The sequence below is a fragment of the Curcuma longa genome, chromosome 4, assembly GCF_044706935.1.
Source record: "Curcuma longa cultivar G26 ecotype Majalengka, Jawa Barat chromosome 4, ITB_CL_G26_1.1, whole genome shotgun sequence".
Lineage (NCBI taxonomy): Eukaryota > Viridiplantae > Streptophyta > Magnoliopsida > Zingiberales > Zingiberaceae > Curcuma > Curcuma longa.
Window position 1 is genome coordinate 9,526,096 of NC_133864.1, and position 9,315 is coordinate 9,535,410.

The following is a 9,315-nucleotide window of genomic DNA, read 5'->3' on the forward strand; positions in this document are numbered from 1 at the left end:
GCAGCAAACAGTTTTGGAAAATTATAATTACTGTAGCAAAATGATATGCACTGACTTGAGTGTCTCACACGGTTAATCCTACAGTCATACATAGAGGTAAATTAAGAAATACCCCCACGAGGAAGGATATAATCATATGACTTTATTGAGATTCAACTATGATTTACTATAGTAATTTTATCGTATGGTAACTAACTCAACTATGTCTTAAATGCATATAACTACAAGTAGAGAGGAAGGGCATGTGCTCTTTTGAAATTCATAAAATTTAAAATGGTTCAGGGAGGCAAGTAACTTTAGGCAAAGGCGGAATCAACACAAGTCTCATATGGGTAGTTGGGCTCAGACAAAAAAATAATATTATTACACAATCTATATAAAAATAAAATATTATACAGTCTTAATTAAACTTCAATTTTATTTTGTTAAATAATTCAAACGAATTAAATTAAAATTTTATTAATTTATTTAAAACGAATCTGTCCGCATGGATTATGGCTTAGACAGATTAACTTATGGTGAGCTTGAGTTAGCTCCCAAATTGAGAAAAAAAAATTCAAAACTAAAATGAAAAACTTAAGTTTATGAGCTGATCCGTTTAATTCGCAATCCAAATTTAAAAATTATAATTATATATATATATATATATTTATTTTTTTTTTGATGCATTTATAGGTTGATCTGTATAATTCGTAATCCATCTTATGCTAGATTGAGTTGAAGATTTCTTAGCCCACCCCACCTTGCCCCGTTCCATCCTGTTGCGCTTTGCTTGCCCTACCCCGCCCCTGCTCTACTTTCTCTATTAGATAATAATTTTTTACTGGGTTAATTCGTCTGATAGCTCTATTATCTATTATGATGGACTCCTCTAGGCAGGGGATGTGTGCCCATATCAAAACTCAACTTTGGCGTTGCAAAATTTCTTACTATTTCAATCAATTTACACTATGATACCTGTAAAATCATTGTATATTTTTTTTGTCATGTTGATTATTTCCATGCTTTAAAAGAATAATAATAATAGGTGAAAGCCCGAAAAATAATTTAAAAATAATGAAAAACAAGGTCATATATGAGGTCATGCTAGCACGGCCCCTACGGTCGGGCGCATATAAACCTTATCGGTGAAACCACGAGACGACGCATCGCAAGAAGAGTTGGGCTTTGGGCCCTACAATCCGGCCCACGTAAACCCTATCGGGGAAGACCCACGACACGGCGCAGCGCAAGAAGACTAGGGCTTTCCCATCGGGCTGTTAGATATTTCAGTCTTCCCCGTCAGAAATAAAACGGTTTAGCTCGCCCACTGCAGTTGCAACTGCAAGTGCCCATGCCTTTGCCTCTGGCCGTCTCGGTCCGCACCTCCTCGTCCTCCTTTCTCCTCTCTAGATTTAAAATCTTCCTCTCAAGCTCACCCCGCTTCGATGCCCTCCGCCGCTTCCCCTCGCCTCTTCTCCGCCCTCGCCCCTCTCTCACAACTTTCCTCCTCAATCCCCCCTCGCCCCTAACCCTCGCTACCCGCATGCTTTTCTCCACCGCCGCCGCCGCCGTCGCCGCTACGCCGAACCCTGACACCGCCCCCGCCGCCACCATGTCCAAGAAGAAAGCCCGCCGCGAGTCCCCTGAGTTCATCCTCCGCCGCAGCCTCGACATGTGCTCCAAGAACGGGGACCTCCCCGAGGCACTCCGCCTCTACGACGCCGCCCGCGCCGCCGCCACTCCACTCTCCCTCCACCTCTTCAATGTCCTCCTCTATCTCTGCTCCTCCTCCTCTGCCGGTCCCCTTGGCCTCGACCGCGGCTTTGAAATCTACCGCCAGATGGGCCTCGACGGCGTCGCGCCCAACGAAGCGACCTTTACTAGTTTGGCCCGCCTCGCCGCCGCCAAAGAGGACCCCGATCTTGCCTTCGACCTCGTCAAGCAGATGGCTGCCGCTGGTATCCCGCCCAAGTTGCGTTCGTTTGGTCCAGCGTTGTTTGGGTTCTGCAAGAAAGGAGAGGTCGAGAAGGCTCACGAGGTGGAGGCTTACATGACCGAGACTAACGTTGAGCCCGAGGAGACAGAGCTCGCCGCGCTCCTTCACGCCAATGTTCAAAAGGGTAGGGGAGACGATGTGTATCGTCTGCTCCACCGGTTACGGACTATTGTAAGACGGGTGTCCGAGTCTACGGCAGATATTATCGAGAGTTGGTTTAATACGGAAGCTGCAGAAGAAGTTGGGGTGGAGAAATGGGATATCAATAAAGTGAAGAAAGGGGTAGTGGAGGGAGGAGGCGGTTGGCATGGGCAGGGTTGGTTAGGGAAGGGGCGTTGGAACGTGGGCAGGACTCAGATGGACGAGACTGGCGTGTGCAGGAGGTGCGGGGAGAAACTTGTGTGCATAGATATAGACCCTGCAGAGACAGAAGATTTTGCAAACTCACTGGCAAAGCTAGCTTCTGAGAGAGAGGCTAGGGCTGACTTCACAGGATTCAAGGTTTGTGTGTTTACACCAAAATAAATTCGACTAATCTAACCAAAATAATGTTAATGTGCATCTTTTGTATATTTTGGTTGTTCATTGTCGTGATATTCAAATTGACAGTCAGAACACTTGATTATTAAGAACATGACTATTCAACAGAAACTGATGAATGTGGCAGTTGCTTAAAAATCTTGCATATGATGTGATAGTATCTAAAGCCTATTCATGTTGTTTATGTTACCTGCAATCAATGCCCTTTATCAATGCATCTTGTTCTCTTACTTAGAGTTTATATATACCCCTTAACTTTCAGTAAAATAATTCTTTTTTATTTGACTTTATACTAATTGAAATTATAGACAGAAGACTAAATTATAGATGCCAACTCAAATCAGGATTGGCTTGATCATCATGGACCATTTGATGCTGTTTTAGATGCCGCAAACATTGGCCTTAACAACCAAAAAATATTCAATTTTTTTCAGGTAAAGAGTATTCTCAATCTTGTTGATTCTCTAATCATGTTGTAATATGCATAGCCATGACTAGTTTAGTGCATGCCTTAATCAATTAATTACTGTGGCAGTTGAATTCGGTTGTCCATGGTATGCGTCAATTGACTCCCTCAAAGAAATTGCCTCTGATTATTCTTCATAGTCACCGCGTAAAATCTGGCCCTGCTGGTAAACCACATAATCAGAGACTGTTGGACAGTTGGCGCAGGGCTGGGGTATTATATGCAACGCCACCTGGATCAAATGATGATTGGTAATATTCTTTCATATTTGGACACGTGATCTTATTTTATATTTTTGCTCTTTTCCTTGCACATCAATGCAGTGTTGCTTGCTCTGAATATGAAAACATGTTGCATTTGTTTACATTGAGAAAGCTATTTCAATGTTCTATAATCAAACACTTTGATACTTTTAGTTGCAAATGGGTCTGACTAGTGGATATCTAGTTCATTGGAAACATAGTGACGAATCACTTCAATCTCTACAATGGAAGATTAGACTTTCTGGACAAGAATCTTTATAGAGGCTTCTAATATGACTTGTTTGCAAGATCGGAAGTCATATTTTAGCATGGATCTCATTAGGGCTTAGAGAATTCCCAAGTAATCGTGCCAGACTTCTTTTATAGAGTTAATTTTCTTCAAATTATTGTGATGCACATATGATATCTAATAGTTAAAAGGGATAGCAAAGGTAGATTTTGGGTAGGCTGTGTACCTTATCACCGAAACTGATACAGCTGAAATATGGCTAGACACGTGCAGAGTGATGGAAAATTGGAAAGGGGATATGCTTAATATTGGCTAATACCAAACTGTTATTGAATACACGCTTATGACACTCTAGTTATGAAAACTTTATTGGCCAACCTAGGCAGCATTACAATTTGAGTTGCAATGTTCTTGGACAACTATCAATTGTATGCTATTCTTATCTCACATAACAATTGTGTGCTTGAATGATCTACCTATTATATCGTATTAAGCTGTTTCAATATAACATCCCATGTCTATGGGAATTGTATTAGTGTATTGGATACTTCAGCTGGAGTTGTATGAATGTGTTGGATGTGCATAGGCTCATAGTTTAGTGCAAGGTTAGAAGTCTGTGGAGTAAGCTATGGTGGAGAATTTTTCTGGTTATATCATTTTGTACCTGCAATATCTGTAGGTTGGTTCTTAGATGTTAAGTTATAAAGGAGCTGATCCTCTGTTAAAGTTGAAGTTCATAGTTTTCAACTGGATCGCCATCATAGGACTTCATATCGAGACATTTCCCAAAATTAATGTTTTCCTGTGAATGCTATTTGATGCCTATGCCAAGGTATGTGCAATAAAATCATACACTCCTGTTCCTTTTCCATTGTGCTAGATTTGATTGTAAGACAATCTTCCCTGTTGTATATATCTTGGCTATGATTCTCCCCAAAGTTATCTCCAATCTAGTTCCAGTTTCACACCTAAAGCAGGCAAGCAAATACCTTATTGGAGGATTTGGTTGGGTAGCAATCGGGAGCATACTGATAGATACATAGTGACATATTATGTACTCCATGACTTGTTTTTGCTAGATTTTTTTACCTCGGCGTCTTCCTCACTTTAATTGGGCTGTACTGATTATGTCTTGTTAACCTCCTGCACCAACTGAACCATTCTCCTTTGCTTCTTCATTTGGCCACTCTAATCAGTGTACATATTCTTTTTAATAAATTGCTAGGTGCTTTTCCTTCCTTTTTTCCATAAGAAAGTTGGTAGTCATGCAAAAACTATTAGGGTGCATTTGGTTCAAGTTATCATGCATAATCTTGGTTATGTGATTACTAGGTAATTAATTACATAACCAAAGTTATGTAGTATAAAATATAATCTAATGTTGTTTGGTTTAATTTATTTATTTTGAGAGAATAAAATATAACCAGTTTAACATTTACTATATTACCCTTTATTCAATTTATTTTTATAATAAATTAAATTAATAATAATAATATTAATAATATTAATGATAATAAATTGATAATATATATAAAAAATAAATATAATTTATTTATAATTTTTAAAATTTAAAATAAATATGCATATTTTAATAAAATAATTTGTTAAAATAATTATTTTGATAAAACAATTTGTTAAATTAATAAATATAATTTGTTAATTTTATTTTTTTTAAATTTTAAATAAATTTTTATATATTTTAATAAAATAATTTATTTAATAATTATTTTAATATAAAATAATTCTTTAAATTAATAAATATAATTTGTTAATTTTATTTTTTAAAATTTAAATAAATTTAGATATATTTTAATAAAATAATTCATTAAATTAATAAATATAATTCATTAATTTTATTTTTGAAAATTAAAAATAAATTATCTCTTTTAAATTTATAAGTATTTAAATTAAAATTTATTGAATTAATTAATTCGGTTTCAATTAGGTTTCACGGTATATTTCAATTAACTCAGTTTTAAAATCGAAGGGTAATCATGGAAAAAATTTTCGTTAATCTCCGGAATAACAGAAAACTTTAGGTTACCAAGGTAATCTCATTCCAAGTTTATAACCCATTTGCTGATGTTTTGCTAATATAACGGTGATGCTGCATTATTTGGAAATCGATCATAACCTAAATCAAACAAGATTATCGTTGATAAACTTGGACAGATAACTAAGGTTATCGACGATAACCTTGAACCAAATGCGCAAGTAATCCTGATTTCTTCCACAACCTTTTGCTTTTGTTTTCTTTGCTTGATCTTGGGGCTTTGACTTCAGCTAAAGGAACATTGCAATATTAGGTGGCATGATTTTGAGATAAAGCAAAAAATTCCTGCTTCTGAACTCTTTATTTTTCAAGCATTTCTATATATGTCTGATACATCATAATATAATCAATACCTGGCAATGGCATCTTTAAGTTCTAAGATTGCATTAATATTTCTGTTTCTTTCTATAGATACCTCTTAGTTAATCAATGGATTGGCATACACTGCTGAGTTTTGCTTCCATGCTGTTTACAGGTATTGGCTATATGCAGCTGTTAGATGTAGATCACTGCTTGTCACAAATGATGAGATGAGAGACCACTTATTTGAACTACTTGGAACTAGCTTCTTTCCAAGATGGAAAGAGAAGCATCAGGTATTTAAAAATGTTTTGGATGAATGTTTTCTTGTGCTTCTAGAGAAAATTACTGTGCTTTTATGAAATTTGAAATTCCAGGTTGCTACAAGATTAATATTTTTTTTGGATATGTGAATAAATGGTCAAATTTGGTCATTAGCTTTTGACAAGTTATTTTATATCCAAACCTTTCCCTTTGGGTTCTACTTGTTTTTAATCTAAATTCAGTTGTAGGCTTCCTAGCACACGATATAGAAACTTGAAAATTTGAAGACAATTCAAGACAAACTGGAGTGCTTTGACTATTAGGAAAGGACTTGTGTGAAATTATCATCTCAAGTTGTTTGACCATTTTTTATGCTAAGCAGATCAGCAATGTTAATAGGTAGTCTTTCCGCATAGCTTTATGGCATTCACTTGAGCAACTTGCTTGTCCTTCTCATTAATCAGTTACCAACTAAAGATTCTTTGTTTCTTTAACTAGTTCTTCAGAAGAAATAAGTATACACTTAAGAAGCTTAAATTCCATATTCCCTTGAAGAATGCACTTGATTTTGGTCTGGAGATAGAAACGTAGCAGGTACTCCTGGTCATTAGCGGCCTATTAACAAGGATAGCTTTTCCCCAAAACCTTCAAGTTTGTGTTGAACATACTTTTTTTTTTTTGTGTAGAAGGCCTGGACTTCAGTTTCTTTAACAACCCGTAGCTAACATAGGCCTTGAATGTCTATGGTGTTAAATTTCTTGCAGCATAATTACATCCCATCTTTTACCTTGCCAGATTGAAGAATATAAAACTCTACATCCTAGTATTATATAAGCTACTACGGATTAGGCATGGTGCATGCCTCATTATAGATTAGGTCTTTGATTTAATATTTTTCAGTTTAATATTATTTTTTTTTTAACCAATTGAATGATTAAGAAATAGGTTTGAATGGGTTAAACTACCGTGTAGATGCAGACTACTCAGTTAAAACCGTAGATCAATTCTACCAATTAATTTAGTTTTTATTAAAAAAGAATTAGAAGAAGAAAGGTGAAATCATGAATATCTTACCATATTATTATACCCGGTTGTACAACAACTAAGTTGGAAAAATATTTCTTATTTTAATTTGAGTTGAGTTTAGCTAAACTGAACCTTGCTTGAGTCGTGCTTAGATAAGATCTGTGAACATTTCTAGGTGGATGATGTTTCTGGTGTGTCATTTACTCAATAAACCAACCTAGAACAACTCGTTTACTATGTGATTGCATTGAGATAAAGCAAAAAATTAATGCTCTTGTTGCAACTTATGTTTTATTTAAAATATTTTTATAAACTAGTTAACAAGATAAAGGTTCAATTGTCGTGACTCCCTTCATCTCTCTTTGTGGAACTCACTATAAAAGTCAAAATACAAGACAAAATACAAGACAAAACACAAGAAACACACATTTGGATCTTATACCTTCACTTTTACAATTTAGCAATGATATCTTTGGGGCAATTCATTAGGCACTTGTTTACCCATGTCACAGGTGCGCTTGAGCTTCTCCTCCGATGGTCTCGCTTTTCACATGCCACCTCCATATTCAGTAGTAATACAGGTGAACACCATAGCTGATTTTAGTTATGACAGTCTCATTCTCATCACTATCTTCGACTGGGAACTCATCGAGTCAGTTTCAGGAGTCTGAAGACGGGCGATGGCACATACCAACAGTTTCTGGTGATGATGTCGAAACCTCTAGGCAGTGGATCTGTTCAACAAGAAATGCTACGACAGCCTCTTCACCTCCACAGCAAAAACAAACAAATTCTTTATCTAAATTAAATTACTAAGACGTAAACTTCTATATATCCATTTCAAAACATTTCAACTTCATTTGATCATTGTTGTATTATTTAATTTGATCATTGTTGTATTATTTAATGTCATGCTGGGGAGATTTAACTGATCTTTTTCTTTACAATGTATTGTCCAGGCTTGAAACTTGCATAATTTAGTTTGCCACTGTATAGTGATTAGTGATCCGTATGAAGTTCTGCAGGAAAAAGGGGAAAAGATCCTGTTATGTTTTAAAAAATGTTAGTTTGTTCTTCTACATCAGTTTCCTTCTTTTTTTTTTCCACACTTTTTCAAAATCTTCCTAGTAACCTTTAATCATCTCCACTTATTTATCTGGTCTGAACTGCTGACTTGCAACTTAAACTGAGTCCAAGTGCACTTCAGCACAAGGTGGAATTTATTATCTCAGCTGTCCCACACGGTCGGATATCTCAATGTGCACAAACCATAGGTAGGTTGGGTGGAATAAAGCCCTCCTGACTCAGCTTTGTTGACCTCCTGTTGGTCAGATCTCTTCTATCCGAGTCCCCAAGTGAGGTTCGAGCTCGACTCTTAAAGCTAGTAGACTTCAAGTTGTTATAGTTTTTATCTAATTAACAAATACAATAAAAGTTTTAAAAATAATATTTTATGCTCTTTTTGCAATAGAAATCTGCCTGTGAGATGGAGGCTGAGGTGGGAAGTAATGAACCGGAAGTCTGTTGAAGTGGAGATGTAGTCTGACTTGCATGGCAGGCTTGGCTTATAATGTATATTAGAGCAAACGTCAAAGGACATTGAAAGATGTTACCAGTAAGATCTTTCTGATGCTTAAATTATTAAAGATATAGTGAACAGTCTAGAGTGCAAAAACGAGAAAGATATTTATTTATATATAAGGCTGAGAGATACGTGTGGAGATAGTGGTCGTGATCTCTAGGAAATCTAGAATCATTTGACCATTTCAGCCATTAATTCTACCTCGATGGCAATTATATTAATTCTAGCTGTTCCTGTCAAGAACTGCTTCTGGATGCGCAGCCTATCCTCAACACCACTCCGGGACGAAGAAGGACAGGGGGTCCAAAGAGCACTGGAGACCTACAAACACAGATACCGTGAGGAGGAAGGCCGGGTTGACCGGCGCGACCACTCCGATGCTTAAGTAAGACCTCTAGGAAATGAGAGTGAGGAAATGAAGATGACGAAGAGCTGGAGAGCATACCTGGCCCCTGTGAAGGGGCTCACCTTATATACTGAGGAGGGGATTCGTACCAAGGACAAGGCAAGGTGAAGCTTACCTTCAGAGTACCCTCCGTACCTGTGAAGAATGGCGTCTTTAATGATGCTTGTACAACACTGGCAGGGGCGTACGTCGGGCGGCGCGTTGCCAT

General features: G+C 37.0%; 1 protein-coding gene across 1 annotated transcript; it reads left to right on the forward strand.

Moving 5' to 3' along the window:
• Nucleotides 1–1,333: 1,333 nt before the first annotated feature.
• LOC141827791 (proteinaceous RNase P 1, chloroplastic/mitochondrial-like) lies at nt 1,334–8,137 on the forward strand. The gene is made up of 6 exons (XM_074715114.1): nt 1,334–2,479; nt 2,863–2,952; nt 3,054–3,235; nt 6,005–6,125; nt 7,632–7,700; nt 7,783–8,137. Exons 1-6 carry the CDS (start codon nt 1,334–1,336, stop codon nt 7,933–7,935), a joined length of 1,761 nt encoding a protein of 586 aa, XP_074571215.1. The 3' UTR covers nt 7,936–8,137.
• Nucleotides 8,138–9,315: the final 1,178 nt, after the last annotated feature.

Coding starts and splice junctions, on each gene's coding strand:
- LOC141827791 (XM_074715114.1), top strand. CDS start 1,334: ATGCCTTTGCCTCTGGCCGTCTCGGTCCGCACCTCCTCGTCCTCCTTT. Junction 3,236..6,004: donor CCTGGATCAAATGATGATTG/GTAATATTCTTT, acceptor TGCTGTTTACAG/GTATTGGCTATATGCAGCTG. Junction 7,701..7,782: donor CATATTCAGTAGTAATACAG/GTGAACACCATA, acceptor AGTCAGTTTCAG/GAGTCTGAAGACGGGCGATG.